General features: G+C 42.6%; 1 protein-coding gene across 7 annotated transcripts in view; it reads left to right on the top strand.

Moving 5' to 3' along the window:
• The window catches only part of slc38a9 (solute carrier family 38 member 9), a 90,484-nt gene extending 77,887 nt beyond the window's left edge, over nt 1-12,597 (top strand). For all 7 annotated transcript variants that reach the window (XM_068033183.1, XM_068033175.1, XM_068033193.1 and 4 more), the window contains 3 exons: nt 1,938-2,086; nt 6,778-6,867; nt 10,372-12,597. In XM_068033183.1, coding sequence (XP_067889284.1) covers nt 1,938-2,086; nt 6,778-6,867; nt 10,372-10,537 — 405 coding nt within the window. In that variant the 3' untranslated portion in view covers nt 10,538-12,597. The remainder of the gene's footprint in view (nt 1-1,937; nt 2,087-6,777; nt 6,868-10,371) is intronic.
• Nucleotides 12,598-21,535: the final 8,938 nt, after the last annotated feature.

Here is a 21,535-nt window from a genome sequence, read left to right as displayed (position 1 = left end):
ATGTGTACCCTGAAAGGGGTGATGCACCACCTGAATGAGCAGACATTTCTCTGATTAAGTATTGAGAAGACTTTTGTTCCCTGCCACTAACTCCATTCCCTTGCTACTGACTCTGGCAACTGTCTGAGGCTGAAGCAGTCTGTTCTCAACCTTGGTATCATATTCGACCCTGAAATGAGTTTCCGATCACGTATCTGTGACATCACTAAGACCACCTATTTCCACCTCTAACATCACCCAACTCCCATCCCTTCCTCAGCTCCTCTGCTGAAACCCACATCCATGCCTTTATTATCTCCAGACTTGACTGTTCCACCACACTTCTGACTGGCTTCTCATGTTCTGCCGCACCCTGCCCCATCCCACATGCTGCCCCCCCCCCCCCCCCCCCCCAGTAATCTTGAGGTCATCCAAAGCTCTGCTGTCGTGTGCTAACTCGCACCAAATTCACCCGTCACCCCTGTGCTTGCTGGCCTACATTGGCTCCCTGTTGAGCAATGCCACAATTTGGAAAAAAAAAAAAAATTCTCATCCTTTTCAAATCCCTCCATGACCTTGTCTTTCTCTATCTCTAATCTCCTCCAGCCCCACATCCCTCTGAGATGTGTTTTTCCAATTCTGGCCTTTTGAGCCACTCCACCATTGGCGGACGTGTATTCAGCTCCAAGGGCCCTAAGCCTCTCCTCTTTTTTTTTTTTTTTTCCTCCCTCTTCCCCCCCCTCCTCTCCCTCTCTCTTTTCCCCCTCCCCCCCGTCTGTCTTTCCCCTCCCCCTCCCCCCCCCCCCCCCCCCCCCCATTTAAGATGCTCCTTTTAAAATCTACTTTTTTTTTCTAACCAGGCTTTTGATCTGCCCAAATACCTCCCAGTGTCTAATTTTGTTTGTTTCCTGTGAAGCACCTTGGGATAGCTTACTACATTAAGGGCACGATATAAATGCTGCAGCAGCACTCGGACAGACAGGACATGAAGACTGGTCGATCTTAGCGGCTAGGCCTCATTTATTTAATTGTTCCTAGAGTCCCAGCCAGATCCGTTACCAGGCTGGTAGGTGGGAGTGGCAGTTTGGTGGCAAGAGGCAACAGACAGAAGCCCCTTGGGAATGGTTTCTTGTCAATAGTTGTGGATGACCAACTCTGGGGAGGCTCTGGAGGCGATTGGAAATTGGAGCGTGCAAAGAAAACTTAAAATTAAATTTGTTGAACTTAACCTGTTGGGTCTCATCTGGCCTACAGTCTACCTCTCAACAGCTCTGGCCTTTGTGGAAACTTTCCCTGCACCCCGCACTCAGGCCTCTGGCTGACTAAACTTGCAGTTTGGGTCCCAATGACATCACACCTGATCTTCGTCTTTCAAGCTGCCTGCTCATCATCTTGCATTGCAGTAAGGCAGTGGGATCAGATGGGATAAGTGACTGGCCTCATTTTAACTGCTGCTGCTGCCCCCCCATCTTTCCCTTCCACAATCTACTGGACCCAGATTCCACCAGGCAATGTGAATTAAAATCATTGTGTACACTGCCCTCTTGCTTATACATCTTCCTGGTCTGGAGTGGGCAGATTGGTAATTATTCATTCTGCAATAGGAAATAACTTCGGGACAAATTATTAGTGTTTAGTTTTAGCTTGTGCAGAATATAGTAAGTGACAAAGTTTGAGTACTTACCTCAGGCCCCTCAAGGAGGGAGTCCTCCCTACTCACCTGCCCCCCCCCCCCCTCCCCCCCCCTCAACCCTTCTGATTGCTGCCTGAAGTTCCCTTCCCAGTGCCGGGTAGGAGGTAGCCCAACAATATGTTAATAAGCCTCTGCTGTTAAAACTGAGGTGATTTAGTCAGGTATTTCAGCCTTCCCCCCACCCCCCCCCCCCCCCACACAATGCCCTCACTGGCTTCCCATTAATATTACGCCCTTTGTAACAATTTGTTAATCTCTTTTCCAGAACTTTCTGGACAACTTGCCAAGCAGTGATATCATGGCCTTCATTTCCAGAGTCTTCCTGCTGTTTCAGATGACCACTGTTTATCCATTACTGGGCTACCTGATTCGAGTACAACTATTGGGTCAGTTGTTTGGAAATGTGTATCCCAGGTGTGATTTTAAATCAGTATTTTCTTTCAAACTACTTTAACTATTTCACCAGCCAGTTTATGCAGTGTAGAAATTTTTGAACTTGGATGTTATAAGACTGTTTCTGAAAGTTGGCTGTCACCTGACTAGATAATAGCCTGTTCGTTTGTTCCAAGTACTACATTGTAGACTTCAATCTGGTGGGGACTTTGGGAAAACTGCCATGTTTTCTGTATATGCGTTAATTTGTTTTTTAATTCAGTGCCAAAATAATTTAGTAGTTTCTTCAGCTTCAATTCTACTCCAGTAATGTGGCTGAACTAGAGTCATAGAATGGTAACAGCACAGATGGAGGCCATTGCCAGCACAAACGCAACTGGCCACTCAACAAGAGTAACTCAGCTAGTCCCACTCCCCTGCCCTTTCTCTGTAGCCCTGCAAATCTTTTCTCTTCAGGTACTTATCCAATTTGTTTTTTTGAAAGCCACGATTTAATCTGCCTCCGCCACACTCACAAGCAGTGCATTCCAGATGCTAACCACTTGCTGCATAAAAAAGGTTTCTTTCCTCATGTCACTGTTAATTTCTTTAGCCTATCAACTTAAATCAGTGTCCTCTGCTTCTTGACCCTTCCACCAATGGGAACAGTCTCTCCCTACCAATTCTGTCCAGACCCTTCATGATTTTGAACATTTCTCTCAAATCTTCTCTCTCCTTCTCTAAGGAGAACAACCCCAGCTTCTCCAATTAATCCATGTAACTGAATTCCTTTTATCCCTAGAACCGTTCATCTAAATCTTTTCTGCACCCTCTCTAAATCATTCACATCCTTCTTGAAGTGCAGTGACCAGATTTGGACACAATACTCCCAGTTGAGGCTGAACCAGAGTTTTATGAAGTTTCCTTATGACTTCCTTGCTTTTGTACGCTATGCCTCTATTTATGAAGCCATGATCCATATGTCTCTTTAACCACTTTCTCAACCAGACCTGTCACCTTCAGTGATTTGTGCATATATACCCCCAGGTCTTTCTATTTCTGTACTCCCTTTTAGAATTGTACCTTTTTTATTTTATATTGCCTCTTCTCATTCTTTTTACCACAATGAATCTTTTCATATTACTCTGCACTAAATTTCATCTCCCACTTGTCTGTCCATTCCACCAACCTGTCTATCCTCTTGAAGTCTATCACTATTCTCCCCTCAGTTCACAATATTTCCAGGTTTTTTGTCATTTTTAAATTTTGAAATTGTGCCTGTACATCTAAGTCTGTGTCATTCATGTACATCAAGCAGTTGTCCTCTTATCAACCCCTGGGGAACCCCACTGTATACCTTCCTCCAGTCTGAAAAACAGCTTTACTGTTTCCTGTCACTGAACCAACTCCATATCCATGCTGCCTCTGTCCCTTTTATTCCATGGGCTTCAACTTTGCTGGCAAACCTATCAGGTGGCACTCTTAACAAATGCCTGTTAAATTCCATATACATCACACCAACTGCATTGCCTTCATCAACACTCTGTTACTGCATCAAAAAGCTCAAATCAAGTTTGTTAAACATGATTTGTCTTAACAAATTCATGCTAGCTTTCTTTAGTTAATCCAAACTTGTCCAAGTGACTTGTTAATTTTCCCCTTGATCCCTTGATTTTCGTTTCTAAAAGCTTTCCTACTGCTGAGGTTAAACTGATTGGACTGTAGTTGCTGGGTTTATCACTACACCCTTTCTTGAACAAGGGTGCAATATTTTCAATTCTGCAGTCCTCTCGCACCAAACTATATCTAAGGAACGTTGGAAGATAATGGCCAGTACCTCTGCAATTTCATCCAGGGTGCTCTGGCTTTGGTTGCCCTACCTTTCCCCCTTGTGGGAATGTACCTTGACTGTACCTGAATTATTGCTTATTTTTATTGCTGAAAATAGAGATATGTTCAATAAAAGAAGATAGTCGTTTAGTAGTACAGAACTTGAGTATTGCCTAAAATAGAGACATGTTGAAGGTTTTTGTCTTGCTTTCATCAGGACAATCTGCAAGAATAACCAATGTAATGGAGAACAGCAACTTATTAGAATTAGAACATTACAGCGCAGTACAGGCCCTTCGGCCCTCGATGTTGCGCCGACCTGTGAAACCATCTGACCTACACTATTCCATTTTCATCCATATGTCTATCCAATGACCACTTAAATGCCCTTAAAGTTGGCGAGTCTACTACTGTTGCAGGCAGGGCGTTCCACGCCCCTACTACTCTCTGAGTAAAGAAACTACCTCTAACATCTGTCCTAGCATGAGAAGAGAGTGCTGATTGACAGTTCACTTGCCAGCCAGACACCATAAACAGGTGCATTCCCCATGGCAACACCTCTACCAATCAGAGTTCACTTGCTAACCAATCAACACTCTCTTCTCATACAGTATAAGTTGTTTTTCCTTACATTGGTTATTCTTGCAGATTGTCCTGATGAGTGCAAGACGAAAACCTTCAACATGTCTCTATTTTAGGCAATGCTCAAGTTCTGTACTACTAAATGACTATCTTTTATTCCATTACAGTTTTGGTTGCCAGTCTTTGGTTCCAATTCACCTGGGTCAGATCTGTTCTCAACCCACCAAAATTGACCCTTTTCCAATTAAGTATTTTTACCCTAGATTGCTCCTTGTCTTTTCATAGCTATCCTAAACCTTTTGATACAATAATCACTGCCTAATTATTCCCCTACTGACCATTTACCCACTATGTTCCAAGACCAGATCCAGCAATGCCGCCTTGCTCGTTGGGTAGGAAGCATAGTGCACAAGAAAATTCTTCTAAAGACACATCAGTAACTCTTCCCCCTTCTCTGTCTTTTACACTATTACCATCCCGGTCTATATTAGGATCATTAAGTCTTCCATTATCACTACTCTATAGTTTTTGCCCTCCACTAGTTCCCCTGCAAATTACTTGTCTATATCTTTCCCACTAGTTGGAAGCCTATAGAATACACCCAGTAGTGTAATGGTACCTCTATTGTTTCTTAACTCTAACCAATGGATTCTGTTCTTGACCCCATTGGACATCCACACACTCCACCACTTTAATATCCTCCTTAATACTGCCACCCCCACCTTTTCTTTTCTTCCCTATCTTTCCTGAACATCTTGTATCCAAGAATACTTAGCCCTTTTTTTGAGCCAGGTCTCAGTTATTGCTACAACATCCCATGTGGCTATATGCCCCTATAGCTCAACAACCTTATTTACTGTTCTTTATGCATTTATATGCAAGTGCTGTAAACTTAATTTGGACCTTGTTTCAGACTCTTAGTCTGACTGTACCTAATATCATACTATTTCTTGTGTTATCCGTCTCTCCCAATCCTTTGTGCATCTTGCTTCTCCTTTCTAATACCTTCTGGTTCCCATCCAGCTGTCGGATTAATTTAAACACTCAACAACAGCATTAAAAAACCGCCCACGGCTTTGTGGCAGTACAGCCTGTCCGGGTCTCACCTCCCCCAGAACCTGTCCCAGGAATCCATAGCCCTCCCTCCTGCACGATCTCTCCAGCCACACACTCATCTGCTCTATCTGTCCTATTTCTGTACTCACTAGCACGTAGCAGTGGAAGTAATCTTTTTGAAGTCCTGCTGGCTAGTCCTTCCTGGCTCCCTAAAATCTGCCTGCTGGACCTCATTCCTCTTTCTACCTATGTCATTGGTACCGATTTATGGACCGCAACGTTTGGCTGTTCACACTCTCAACTCGGGTGCTCTGCAACTGCTCAGACATCATTGACCCTGGCACTAGGGAGGCAACCTAACATAAAGGCCTGCTCAGGTCACGAAAAAAAATCCCAACCTGAACCCGACAGTACCACATCGGGCCCGGCCCGAGTCCTTCCTTTTGTTTTTCCCGCACCCGAGCTCGACCCGACCACCAGAATGTTCCCTTTACCTACCTTGCGACTCCCAATCTGCAAGAAGTTGCAGCATGAGCGTGATGATGTCCTAGAGACGCTCACTGCGCAGACTGAGTTTCCCTCCTTGATGTCCCGGACTCCCAGCTCTGGTAGGTTTTTTACTTTTAACGCTTGTTGTGTGTCCGGCCTGGCCCAGCCCGACCTGAGCCCATAAACCGGACCCAGAAGAGCGACCTGACACGACCCAAGCCGAGCCCGACTCATCTTCGGGTTTGGGTCGGGTAGCAGGCCTTTAACCTACTATTCTGGAAGCTGGTCTGCAGCCACAGAAATGCCTGTTTGTTCCCCTAACTACAAAATCCCCTATTGCTATTACTTTCCCAGTCTTTCTCCTTTTCCCCATCACCCTGCACAGCTGCGCTACCTATGGTGCAGTGGACTTTGCTCTGGCTGCATTCCCCAAAGGAATCATCACTCTCGCTGATAATCGGAACTGAATATACTGGTTGGAGAGCAAGATGCACTGAGCAGACTCCTGCACTGTTTGCCTGGTCCTGCTTCACTGTCTGGTGGTCACCCATTCTGTGTGTCTGTACATCCTTAAGCTGAGGGGTGAGCACCTCCTTAAAAACATGTTGCCCTGTAAGGTACTACCCTGCAACCAACTGCTGCACCTGATCCAGCTTAGAACTGACAGCTACTCAGTGCAAGTCAGCTAACCAGCATTGTACCACCACCAATGCCCCTTCAATTTCATTATTTTATGTTTAGTTTCCAGTTGTTTTACTAAATTTTTCTCTTCACAGCTTTGTGCACGTGTTCATCCTAAACATCATGGTTGTGTGTTGTGGAATCCTTACGGCAATGTTTTATCCCAATATAGGAGGCATCATAAGGTATTTGTGGACTCATTTTTAGTGTTTAAAATTAAATTGTATTATCAGAAGAAGTTCAATAGAGCTGTTGAAACTTTAAAACAATATAGAGCAGTCATTGGTTAAAGGGTCCCTTTTCACATGGATTAGTAATCACGGCCCCCCCCCCCCCCCCCACCATCTAAATTTTAATGCTAATTGTACTCGTAATATAATAGTGCTGCATGTAAAGTGTTTTAATAATGCTTTTAAGGAAACAAGGTATTCGTAGATACTCATGAGATGTCTGTGCCTGTTTCTCATGGTGTAGTGTGTAGGTACTTAAATATTTTTTTTTTAAAAAGGCCCCTTTCTCTTGCCAAGGCTGAACTTAGCTGGTGTTCACCACCTTTGTAACTGTGGGTCTACCAGGCGAGACTGGTCCATCTCTGAGCACTGTTACATGCGGCTCTCCTCCTGAGGTGAGACTGCCAGATCATTTTGCAATGTATGTGTGGCGGCCACGCTCTGCTCCCGCTTCCAAGCTCGCACTAGACCTGTCTTTGGCCACCGCTCAATTATTTTGAAGGCTCTACAGACCCCCAGATTGAGAACCACTGATATGAAGAACTATTTCAACTGTTGATTTTAAAATTATTACTATATGTCTTAAAGCTAAGGAAATTCTTTTCAAATTTAATCGTTCTGCTGCAATGTTGGGACTTTTCTAGTAGACCCTATTTATTTATTTATTTATTTAGAGATACAGCACTGAAACAGGCCCTTCGGCCCACTAAGTTTGTGCTGACCAATAACCACCCAAATATACTAACCCTACAGTATTCCCTACCACCTACCTACACTAGGGACAATTTACAATGGCCAATTGACCTATCACCTGCAAGTCTTTGGCTGTGGGAGGAAACCGGAGCACCCGGCGAAAACCCACGCGGTCACAGGGAGAACAGGCAGTACCCAGAATCGAACCCAGGTACCTGGAGCTGTGAGGCTGCGGTGCTAACCACTGCGCCACTTCAGCACCATTCATGACTCCTCAGGTACTGAAGCAGTCCGTGTAGAAATGCAGCAAGACTTGGACAATATCCAGGCTTGGGCTGATAAGTGGCAAGTAACATTCACGCCACACAAGTGCCAGGCAATGACCATCTCCAACAAGAGAGAATCTAACCATCTCCCCTTGACATTCAATTGCATTACCATCGCTGAATCCCCCACTATCAACATCCTGGGGGGTTACCATTGAACTGTAGTAACCATATAAATACCGTGGCTACAAGAGCAGGTCAGAGGCTAGGAATCCTGAGGCGAGTAACTCACCACCTGACTCCCCAAAGCCTGTCCACCATCTACAAGGCACAAGTCAGGAGTGTGATGGAATATTCTCCACTTGCCTGGATGGGTGCAGCTCCAGCTACACAAGAAGCTTGACACCATCCAGGACAAAGCAGCCCACTTGATTGGCACCCCATCTACAAACATTCACTCCCTCCACCACTGGCGCGCAGTGGCAGCAGTGTGTACCATCTACAAGATGCACTGCAGCAATGCACCAAGGCTCCTTAGACAGCACTTCCAAACCCACGACCTCTACCAACTAGAAGGACAAGAGCAGAAAAAATACATGGGAACACCACCACCTGCAAGTTCCCCTCCAAGTCACACACCATCCTGACTTGGAACTATATTGCCGTTCCTTCACTGTTGCTGGGTCAAAATCCTGGAACTCCCTTCCTAACAGCACTGTGGGTGTACCTACCCCAAATGGACTGCAGCAGTTCAAGAAGGCAGCTCACCAGCACCTTCTCGAGGGCAATTGGGGATGTGCAATAAATGCTGGCCTGGCCAGTGATGCCCATATCCCATGAATGAATTTTTTTTTTAAAACTGTGCCGCCATGACTAAATTCCAATCCTCCAGATTCTTGGCAGATATACGTGCAAGAATTCCAGCTACAAATTATTTCAATGATGAGTCAAAGAGCGAATATTCGTAGTCATTAAAGTTAGACCATGACTCAGTATGAAAAAAAATTGTCTCATGTATGGAAATAAATTGTTTAACTGCTTCAATTCTTAAATGAACATTATTTGCTTGATACCTGTCGTTGAAATCACATGCAATTGAAAATCTAAGTTTTCTCACTGACTTAAGTATTAAGGTGCTTTCTGTGCTAAGTCTTTGTTTAAAGTGTTAATGTTTAGATTCCATAAACATAATCTTGTGGTTCTATACAAAACAATAGAGAAATGTAATGAATATTTTTATAGGTTTCTAAAACTAAGCAGAATATTCAGGTGATCTGTTTTTTGTACAAATATTTGTTTCTGATTATCTGCCCTTTCCCAACCCTAACACAGCTTTCCAGGTAATAACTGAAAAATACAATGTGACCATTTTCTTATTTTAAAGCTCATTAAATTGATAAATGCTGACTTTCTGCTGCCATAATGCATACAGGCAAATTGTGATTATGTTGCAATACCATTTTGATTCAACAAAGTGATTCTGATAAATGTTTCTATCATCCAAAAGTACTTGAGAAAATGGAATACTAAATGGTGTTTTAGCTTCACAGCTGAATAATCATAGGAAGATGGGAACAGGAGTAGGCCATCCAGCCCCTTGAGCCTGTCCCGCCATTCAATGAGATCATGGCTGATCCGCGGCCTAACTCCATATACCTGCCTTTGGCCCATATCCCTTAATATCTTTGCTTAACAAAAATCTATCTACCTCAGATTTAAAATTAACAATTGTTCTAGCTTCAACTGCTGTTTGTGGGAGAGAGTTCCAAACCTCTACCACCCTTTGCGTGAAGAAGTGCTTCCTAACATATCTCCTGAATGGTCTGGTCCTAATTTTTAGACTATGCCCCCTAGTTTTAGAATCTCCAACCAATGGAAATAGTTTATCTTTATCTAGCCTGTCTTTTTTCCTGTTAATATCTTTAAGACTTCGATCAGATCACCCCTTAACCTAAATTCTAGCGAAAACAGGCCTAATTTGTGTAATCTCTCTTCGTAACTTAACCCCTGTAGTCCATGTATCATTCTTGTAAACCTATGTTGCACTCCCTCCAAGGCCAATATATCCTTCCTAAGATGTGGTGCCCAGAACTGCTCTCAGTACTCCAAGTGGGGTCTAACTAGGGTTTTGTACAGCTGCAACATAACCTCTGTGTCTTTATACTCCAATCCTCTAGATATAAAGGCTAGCATTCCATTAGCCTTTTTGATTATTTTCTGCACTTGCTCGTGGCATTTTAAAGATCTATGCACCTGAACCCCCAAGTCTCTTATCAAATCCCAGAATTATTTGAAACTTGAAAACTGGATACAATTGAGGTTAGCCATCTACCCTTTACCCATAATCAGGTGTACCTACCGTTGCATCAATTCTCTTTGGGATAAGTGACTGTAGTAGAGATTTCTCCAATCTGTAGCATTGCTCCCTCCTGGTGCAGTGCACGACGAAAACAAAAATCTAAGATATTTTTGTGAATCATTGTGTTTTTCTTTAATGCAGGTATTCAGGAGCGACATGTGGCCTTGCCTTTGTATTTGTTTATCCATCTCTTATTCACATGATATCACTCCACCGCAAAGGACAACTGAGTTGGCCATCTGCGATCTTCCATATTTTTCTCATAGTACTTGGTGTGGCTAATTTCATTGCACAGTTCATGATATGAGACTGACCAAAAGAAATGTCAAATTTTAAGATAATGCATTAACTGAACTATGTACTGTTCTTGGAGAAGGATTAAGTCCATGTACTGTTCTTGTATATGCTAACGCTCACTGTCTTAAGTGGGATGATCAATTGTTAATCAGCACTTGCACCCAGAGGCTTGACATTTCTCCCATTTTTATAAGCCATTCCAAAAATTGCCCTGCCACAATGATGGGCATGGGAGTAGAGGCCAAATATTGTGGTTGCTCTTTCATTGGATTTGCACCATAAAACCAGTCAGTAAATTGCCTTTAGGTGTTCTTCATCCAGTAGATGGAAATTGGCTTCAATTGAATACATTTATTACAAACAATCCAAATAATATACAAGATATAAAGTTACAAGCACGTTGTCAAGACTGCTTTTGGATGGATATCTAATGGGATACCACTTCTGTTTTTTTTTAAAGCCAGATTATTTTTCTTTCCACAAGCCATTACATTTGAGAGACTGCATGTGGCAAACAGAGGAAAAACTTCTGCAATATTCCTTTGGATCAGTTACCCTTTGTCTCAACATGTGGTTGTTTACTACATAAATTGTAGAAATACTGTATGATGCATTTGGCTGGAGTGGTTTGTGGAGACTTGTTCTATCGGTTTTAAATAGTCTTCATTGCAAGTGCTTAAGAATGAGAAGGTTCCAGCAACAACTGCTTCTAATGTGTGGGCACCCAAACCAATGTACAAGTCACTTTAATAGACTGTCCTCCAAAATTATAGTTTTGGAGGTCTGGATTAGTGTTGGTGGAACCCTTCACTTGTGCTCAATTTTATAGCACTAGATTTTTCCCACTTATTTGGCTGAAAGTGTTGGCAGGATTTATATTTGGAAATTTCAGTAGATCTGGAACATACAATTTATTTGCTTACATGATGCCTGTATGTAAATGTAAAAATACATTCAAATGTTATGCCTAATTGAATTTTCGGTAATTTGAATAATCCAGCTAACTTGAACACAATGCACTAATCTGCATCATGACATAATGAAGTAGACATCTTTTTTTAAAAAAACTTTTAATCGCGATGCCATTCAAAGAAGCAACAGTCTAAAGCATTGAGTCACAAGCTTTGGAACAAGCTATGCAAGCTAGATGTTAAGCTTATTGATGAGTTTGCACTTTAGCTGATTATGCCACTTGCTGACACCAAAACATTAAGCTGAATTCCTTGTGCTGCAGTTTTGTGTAGTTCTGTTGGCAAAACTTGCATATCAACAGACTGATTAGAACTGTAGACTGAAGGTACAGTAGTAGAAAATGCAAAGGAATCAGTAATTTGCATTTATGGGTTGGGTAAATGATGCACGTGTGGTCTCTGGTAGTTTTTTTAAAATAGTAAGCATATTGTTATGCAGTAACATGGAAATGATGGGACACATTGTTGATGTTTCCTGCACTGAATTACTGCTCTCATCTGCACCACTATGGGGAAGTGATGTGCTGTTGCTGAACTCCTGCCCCGTGGGAGTAGTTCCTTAGCAATGCTCATTCAGCTTCTGGTGGCAGGCCAAGGAGCAGCTCAACTTCACTGTGTGGCTGGGGAAACCAGGAGGGACACAACTATAGGTCAAATACCCAAAATTCTATTATAGTTTCATTACCTATTGTTTTTCTTGAATCGGATATTGTGTAATAATACTTTGTTACAGCTGAGTAAAACCAACGGGATAGGTTCAACTTCGGGTAAATTTTACTGGAAATAATTTAATTCAAAGGTAAACTGGACATTTTGCATGACATTGTGTTGCCCATAAAAGTATTATGTACCAGATTAACAGATACCATGTGCTTCAATTGCTGTTTTGCACAAGGCTTTTTAACCATCTTGTCAATTTTTTTTGTTTTGTTTTTCTCTGGTGCAGTGCACTCGAGTCTATAGATTGATTATAAAACAATTATGCTTGATAAAATGCTCATTTGGTACATGTTCAATCAATAAAACGTAGCAGACCTAGACACATTTTTCAAGGTGTATCATAAAATCTCATCATTGATTACCTCAACAATAAAAATGAGCGGTACAATGATATAGTTGACTTTCATCTCTGATAAATATATGCTAACGAAATCACCCACAAAGCTGAATATAAATGCCATGAAAATAATTCCTCTTTAATCCAGGAAAAAAACAATTGATATTGATCTATGTCCATATGAACATATTTTGTCTTGACATCAGTTGTTGGAACACCACCTAGAGTCAAGTTGCAAATGATTGTTGAACTGAATTAGTAACTGTAGGCCTGGATATACATTTTCTGGCCATTCTTTTCACCAACAGCCTAGTTATCCTATTTAGAGTTTGAGATACAGCACTGAAACAGGCCCTTCGGCCCACCGAGTCTGTGCCGACCATCAACCACCCACTTATACTAATTCCACACTGATCCCATATTCCTACCACATCCCCACCTGTCCCTATATTTCCCTACCACCTACCTATACTAGGGGCAATTTATAATGGCCAATTTACCTACCAACCTGCAAGTCTTTTGGCTTGTGGGAGGAAACCGGAGCACCCGGAGAAAACCCACGCAGACACAGGGAGAACTTGCAAACTCCACACAGGCAGTACCCAGAATTGAACCCGGGCCGCTGGAGCTGTGAGGCTGCGGTGCTAACCACTGCGCCACTGTGCCGCCCTGTTTCTGTTCTTAAAATACTTTGAACTTCACCAAAAATGTAGAATGATTACGTTAGTGTATCCCAAAATTGCATAGCAGTAGACCAAGCTATAATATTCTGAATGCAGTAGAGTCAGTCATTTACAGCCCAGAAGGAGGCCATTTGGCCCATTGAACCATGCTGGCTCACCACAGAGCAATCCAGTCAGTCCCACTCCCCAGATTGATCCCTGTAGCCCTGCAAGTTTATTTCCTTCAGTGGCCATCCAAGTTTCTTTTGAAATCAATGATTGTCTCTACTTCCACCACCCTTGTGGACCGAGAGTTCTAGGTCATTACCACCTGCTGCGTTCAAAAAAAAAAATCTTCCTCATATTCCCCCTGTATCTCTCGCCCAAAACCTTCAATTTGTGTCCCCTAGTCCTTGAACCATAAGCTAATAGAACAGTTTTTCCTTGTCTAACTTATCTAAGCCTGTCATAATCCTGTACACTTCTATTAAATCTCCCCTCATTCTCCTTTTCTCGAAGGAGAACACCAGATTTTCCAACCTAACCTTGTAACTAAAATCCCCCATCCCTGGAACCATTTTGGTAAATCTCCTCCTCACCCTTTCAAGGACCCTCACATTCTTCCACAAGTGTGGTGGCCAGAACTGGACACACTGCTCTAGTAGGGGCCTAACCCCATGGCAGGCTGATGGAGAAAGTGAAGGCGCTTGGGGTCCAAGGTGTAATAGCTAGATGGATAAAGAACTGGCTGGGCAACAGGAGACAGAGAGTAGCAGTAGAAGGGAGTTTCTCAAAATGGAGACGTGTGACCAGTGGTGTTCCACAGGGATCCGTGCTGGGACCACTGTTGTTTGTGATATACATTAATGATTTGGAGGAAAGTATAGGTGGACTGATTAGCAAGTTTGCAGACGACACTAAGATTGGTGGAGTAGCAGATAGTGAAGGGGACTGTCAGAGAATACAGCAGAATATAGATAGATTAGAGAGTTGGGCAGAGAAATGGCAGATGGAGTTCAATCAGGGCAAATGCGAGATGATGCATTTTGGAAGATCCAATTCAAGAGTGAACTATACAGTAAATGGAAAAGTCCTGGGGAAAATTGATGTCCAGAGAGATTTGGGTGTTCAGGTCCACTGTTCCCTGAAGGTGGCAACGCAGGTAGATAGAGTGGTCAAGAAGGCATACGGCATGCTTTCCTTCATCGGACGGGGCATTGAGTACAAGAGTTGGCAGGTCATGTTACAGTTGTATAGGACTTTGGTTCGGCCACATTTGGAATACTGCGTGCAGTTCTGGTCGCCACATTATCAAAAGGATGTGGATGCTTTGGAGAGGGTGCAGAGGAAGTTCACCAGGATGTTGCCTGGTATGGAGGGCGCTAGCTATGAAGAGAGGTTGAGTAGATTAGGATTATTTTCATTAGAAAGACGGAGGTTGAGGGGGGACCTGATTGAGGTGTACAAAATCATGAGAGTTATAGAGAGGGTGGACAGCAAGAGGCTTTTTCCCAGAGTGGGGGTTTCAATTACTAGAGGACACGAGTTCAAAGTGAAAGGGGAAATGTTTAGGGGGGATATGCGTGGAAAGTTCTTTACGCAGAGGGTGGTGGGCACCTGGAACGCGATGCCAGCGGAGGTGGTAGACGCGGGCACGATAGAGTCTTTTAAGATGTATCTAGACAGATACATGAATGGGCAGGAAGAAAAGAGATACAGAACCTTAGAAAATAGGCGACATGTTTAGAGAGAGGATCTGGATCGGCGCAGGCTTGGAGGGCCGAAGGGCCTGTTCCTGTGCTGTAATTATCTTTGTTCTTCTTTGTTTAACCCGAGCTTTATAAAAGTTCAGCATAACTTGCCTGCTTTTGAACTCAATGCCTCCATCTCTGAACCCCTAGGTCTCATGTGATTTACTAACCCCACACTCTCTATGTCCTGCCACCTTCAAAGATCAATGTACATGCACCCCCAGATCCCTCAGTTCCTGCACACTCTTTAGAACCGTGCCATTGAGTACATATTCCTTCAACCTATTCCTTCTGCCAAAATGCAGCACCTCACACTTGTCGGTGGTAAAACCCATCTGCCACCTCTCTGCGCATTCTGCTAGCCTATCTATGTCCTGTTGCAGGCAGTTCATATCATCCTCACTGTTTGCCATGCCTCCAAATCTGGTGTCGTTGGCAAATTTTGAAATTTTACTCTATTCCAATATCAAAGTCATTTATATATAGCAAAAGGTATGAGCTGCTTGCTTCTGCAACGTGAGCATAATATTACATTGTGCAATCTGATGTGTTGCAATTGTATATCGAGATATTTGAATATATCACTCAGAGCTTTTGGGAATCTTTTTTTCCTGCTTCTGGTGGATGAGGCAGATCTCTCTGTCTCTGGACATCAAAGGGCATGTAGACCTTGAAACTGGGTTTTCTCTGCTCTGCCCTGACAGTCCAATTAAGCCACTACAGCTAGGAGTACTTTTTTCACAGAAGACTGAGGACTAGATACGAATCTCAATTTTTCATGGTTGTAAAATCAAACATTGAACTGAGCCAGTTTTGTACAGTTTGTATGATGCATTTGGTAAGTACAATTGGATCCATAAAATATTGTGGTGGGAGCCATTTCTAAAGTAATTTCTTGGTTGTGCAATGCTTTGATCTGTCTAGAGGATGTAATATAGTGCTATACAAGTTTTCACCCGCCCACCCCCGGCCATAAATAACTAGCTTCAGTCAAAAATGATTTGTGAATTTGGGTATCTTTCCATTGCTCAAGTGTAATTAATAACTGGTGTTCATTCTTAAAGGTGAGCAATAATGTTGGTTTTAGTTTTAACCCATCATTGAGGGTGTAACCCATAAAGGAAATAGTCATTCTAATGCTCTTTTTTATGACTCCTTTCATACATCTTTACAACATGCATAATTATAGTTCCTAAACATTTTATGGAACTAATTGTTCTTGGCCATTAACTATATGTTTTGATAAAACTACAAAACAAACTTAATTCAAAGTTTGAATTTACTGCAATGGAAAATTCAGATCAGTACTTTACAAAATTTAGATGAATATTAGAAACCATCATTCTAATTGTTTGCATTAATAAGTGTCCTTTAGCCTCCTTTTCCATTTTTAAATGTTTTTCATTTATTCATGTTTTAGTTTTTTTTTAGTTTGAGATACAGCACTGAAACAGGCCCTTCGGCCCACCGAGTTTGTGCCGACCATCCACCACCCATTTATACTAATCCTACACTAATCCCATATTGCTACCACTTCCCCACCTGTCCCTATATTTCGCTACCACCTACCTATACTAGGGACAATTTATAATGGCCAATTTACCTACCAACCTGCAAGTCTTTTGGCTTGCGGGAGGAAACCGGAGCACCCGGAGAAAACCCACGCAGACACAGGGAGAACTTGCAAACTCCACACGGGCAGTACCCAGAATTGAACCCGGGTCACTGGAGTTGTGAGGCTGCGGTGCTAACCACTGTGCCGCCCCATTTACAGGATGTGGATAGTGCTGGCAAGGCTTTCATTTATTGCGCACCCCTAGTTACCCTGGAGAAGGTTCTAGTGAGTTTTTTTTGTTCATGGGATATGTGGCAGACCAGCATTTGTTGCCCATCCTGAATTGCCCTTGAGAAGGTGGTGGTGAACTACCACCTAGAACCGCTGCAGTCTGTGTGGTGTAGGTACACCAACAGTACTGTTGGGAAAGAAGTTCCGGTGACAGTGAAGGAAAAGCAATTATAGTTCCAAGTCAGGATGGTGTGTGACTTGGGGGGGAACTTGCAGGTGGTGTTCCTATGCGACTGCTGCCTTTGCCCTTCTAGGCAGTAGAGGTCATGGGTTTTAAAGGTCCTGTTGAGGCTTGGCCAGTTTCTACAATGCATCTTGTAGATGGTACACGATTGCTGCCACTGTGCCGGTGGTGGAGGGAGTGAATGTTGAAGGAGCTGGATGGGGCGCCAAAGACGCGGCTGCTTTGTTTTGGATGGTGTCGAGCTTCTTGATTGCTGGAGCTGCACTCATCCAGGCAGTTGGAGTGTATTCCAACATGCTTCTGACTTATTCCTTGTGTAGAGGGTAACTACTTATCCTGGATAAAAGATAGAAGGTTGGCTGGCTGGCAGAAAACAGTTTATGCATAAATGGGTCCATTTCTGATTGGCAGGATGTGATGAGATGAGTCTGGCAGGGGTCTGTGCTGGGGCCTCAACTTATTACAATTTCTATCAATGACTTAGATGAGGGGAGCAATGGCATTGTAGCTAAATTTGCAGATGACACAAAGATAGATAGGAAAGCATGTTGTGAAAAGGTCATAAGGAGCTTGCAGTCTGATGAAGATAGGTTGAGTGTGCAAAGATCTGGCAAATGGAGTATAATGTGGGAAAATTTAAAGTTGTTCATTTTGGCAGGAAGAATAAAAAATCAGAGTATTACTTAAATGGAGAACGACTGCAGAATTCCGAGGTACAAAGGGGTCTCGGTGTTCTAGTGAATGAGTCACAAAAGGTTATTATGCAGGTACAGCAAGTAATAAAGAAGGCTAGTGGAATGCTATCCTTTATTACGAGAGGAATTGAAAATAAAAGCAAGGATGTTGTGCTTCAGTTATACAGGGCATTGAGACCACAACTCGAATACCGTGTGCAGTTTTGGTCTCCTTATTTAAGGAAGAATGTGAATGCATTGGAGGCGGTTCAGAGGAGGTTTACTAGATTGATACCTGGAATGAGCGTGTTGTCTTGAGAAAAGGTTGGACAAACTGGGCTAGTTTTCACTGGAACTTAGAGTGAGGAGAGATTTGAAGTTTATAAGATCTTGAATTGTCTTGATAGGGTGAATGTGGAGGGGAAATTTCCTCTTGTGGGTGAGTCCAGAACTAGGGGGCACTGTTTTAAAATTAGGTGTCGCCCTTTTAGGACAGGGATGAGGAGACGCTTTTTTTTCTCTGAAGGTTGTGCAACTTTGGAACTCTCTGCCTCAGAAGATGGTGGAAGCGGGGATATTGAATATTTTTAAGACCGAGGTAGGTAGATTCTTGTTTGGCAAGGGAATCGAGGGTTATCGGGGGTAGATGGGAGTGTGGAATTCGAGACGCAAATATCAGCCATGATCTTCTTGAATGGCAGAGCAGGGTCATAAGAAATAGGAGCAGGAGTAGGCAATTTAGCCCCTCAAGCCTGCTCTGCCATTCAATACGATCATGGCTGATCTTATCTTGGCCTCAACTCCACTTTCCTGCCCATTCTCCATAACCCTTCAACCTTTTACTAATTAAAAATCCGTCTATCTCCTCAAATTTACCCAATGTCCTGGCATCCACCGCACTCTGGGGTAGTGAATTCCACAGACTCATGGCCCTTTTGAGAGAAGTAATTTCTCCTCATCTCTGTTTTAAATCTGCTACCCCTTATCCTAAAACTATGACCCCTCATTCTAGATTACCCCACAAGAGGAAACATCCTCTTTCCGTCTACTTTGTCAATCCCCTTAATCATTTTATATACCTCAATTAGATCTCTCATTCTTCTAAACTCGAGAGTAAATACCTAAAGTGCTCAATCTGTCTTCATAAGACAAACCCCTCATCCCTGGAATCAATCTAGTGAACCTCCTGAACTGCCTCCAATGCAACTACATCCCTCCAAGTAAGGGGACCAAAACTGTATGCAATACTCCAGGTGCGGTCTCTCTAATGCCTTGTACAGTTGCAGCAACACTTCCCTACTTTTATATTCTATTCTTTTAGCAATAAATGCCAAAATTCAATTTGCCTTCCTTTATTACCTGCTGTACCTGCATACTAGCTTTCTGCGATTCATGCATGAGGACACCTAGATCCCTCTGCACCGAAGCATTCTGAAGTTTCTCTCCATTCAGATAATTTGCCTTTCTATTCTTCCGAGCAAAGTGGATAACCTCACACTTATCCACGTTAAACTCCATCTGCCAAATTTTGGCCCATTCACTTAACATATCCATATCCATTTGTAAATTTCTTTATTGCAACTTACTATCCCACCTATTTTAGTGTTATCTGCAAATTTGGCTATAGTACTTTCCATCCCTGCATCCAAGTCATTAATATAGATTTGTAAATAGTTGGGGCCCGAGGACCGAACCCTGTGGCATCCCACTAGTTACATCTTGCCAACCAGCAAAAGACCCATTTATCCTGACTATCTCTTTTCTGTTGGTTAGCCAGTCCTCTATCCAAGCTAATAAATTGCCCCTAACCCCATGTGAACTTAGCTTGTGTATTAACCTTTTGTGTGGCACCTTATCAAATGCCTTCTAGAAGTCCAGATATACTACATCTACAGGATCCCCATTATCCACTTTGCTTCTTACAGCTTCGAAGAACTCTAGCAAATTAGTCAAACACGATTTACCCTTCATAAAGCCATGCTGACTCTGATGGTTTGCGTTTTGACTTTCTAAATGTCCTGTTATTACTTCCTTAATAATGAATTCTAACAATTTCCCAATGACAAATGTTAAATTAACTGGTCTATAGTTTCCTACTTCCTGCCTCCCTTTTTGAATAAGGGCGTTGTATTAGCTTTTTTCCAATCCACTGGAACCTTTCCCACATCGAGATTTTTGGGATATTGTAACCAATGGATCCACTATCTCCGCTGCCACTTCCTTTAGGACCCTAGGAAGTAGGCCATCAGGCCCTAGGAACTTGTCTGCCTTCAATCCCAATAGTTTGCTCAGTACTTTTTCCCTAGTGGTGATGATTTTTCTCAGTTCCTCTCTTTATAACCTCTGCATTTCCTGTTACTATTGAGATGGTGCTCGTGTCCTTCACTGTGAAAACTGAGGCAAAATACTGATTTAGTGTCTCCGCTATTTCTGTGTTCCCCTCTATTAACTCCCCAGTCTCATCCTCCAAGGGACCAACATTCACTTTAACTACTCTCTTCCCTTTTATATACTTATAGAAGCTTTTGCTATCCATTTTTATATTTTGCGCTAGTTTTCTTGCATAATTTACCTTTGCTCTTTTTATTACTTTTTTAGTAACCTTATGTTAATCTTTAAAAGTTTCCCAAGCTTCCAGCCTGCCGTTGGCCTTTGCAATATGGTATGCCTTAGTTTCTGTCTTTGTTATCCTTAACTTCCTTGCTTAGCCATGGATTTTTTCCCATTCTTAGAATCTTTCTTCCTCTCTGGAATATAATTTGGGAGGAATTGAATATCTCCTTAAACATCTGCCACTGCTCATCAACTGTCCTACCTTTTAGTTTTCCTGCCCAGTCCACTAGGGCCAAATCTGTCCTCATGGCTATGTAATTACCTTTGTTTAACTCCAGAAAGCTAGTGTGGGACTCCAGTTTCTCGCCCTCAAACTGGCTCGAGGGGTCGAATGGCCTGCTGCTAATTTGTATGTTCATAGGTGGTGGAAAGGCTTTGGGGAGTCAGGAGGTGATTCACTTGCTGCACAATTCCCAGCCTCTGACTTGCTCTTGTATTCACAGTATTTAGGACTAGTCTAGTCAAGTTTCTGGTTGATGTTGACTAATTATCTGAAGAGAAAAAATTTGTAGGGTTTGTGGGGAAAGGACAGGGCAGTGAGACAAACTGAGTTGCTCTTGCAGACAGCAGGCATGGGCATGATGGGCCAAATAGCAGCCTCCTGTGCTGATGCTATTCTGTGTTGATGGTGGGGGATTCATTGGCAATGCCATTGAATATCAAAGGGAGATGGTTTCTTTTGGGTGATATTCCTTGCTTGGCACTTGTGTGTTGTGACTGTTACTTGCCACTTAGCAACCCAAGCCTGGATGTTGCCCAGGTCTTGCATGTAGGCATGGACTTCTTCATTATCTGAGGAATTGAAAATGGAATTGAATACTACAGTCATCAGCAGTGTATAATGATAGCGAGTCAGCAATTCATTTTGCCTCCCAATTTTTATTTCCATTGAAATCACCTGTTCTATAGTATCATACTAATGCCTGTAGTGAACAGTAAGCCTTAGCTGAATAGTGGAGAAATGAGGATGGCTGTAAATTGTAGTTTCTAGTTGATAACCTTTGGGGATCAGGGAATATTTATGCAGATTTTCCACAAAATGATGTATGGTTCACAATACAGCTAGTTAGTACATTTTTTTTTTTTTATTTGCTGCCTGGGACTTAAAAGCATCTTTGAAGTGAATGCTTGTGATGCCCAAGTTAGCACAAATTAGATGCTTTCTTCAATGTGGACCTAATCAGAAACATCAGCAGAGAATGTGAGTGGGAGAATGGCACAGACTTGATTGGTGTATTTCCAAAAAACAG

Source organism: Heterodontus francisci, chromosome 1, assembly GCF_036365525.1.
Source record: "Heterodontus francisci isolate sHetFra1 chromosome 1, sHetFra1.hap1, whole genome shotgun sequence".
In the NCBI taxonomy this organism is placed as follows: Eukaryota; Metazoa; Chordata; class Chondrichthyes; order Heterodontiformes; family Heterodontidae; genus Heterodontus; species Heterodontus francisci.
Note: the sequence above shows the minus strand (reverse complement) of the source record. Positions and strands in the feature narration are given on the sequence as shown.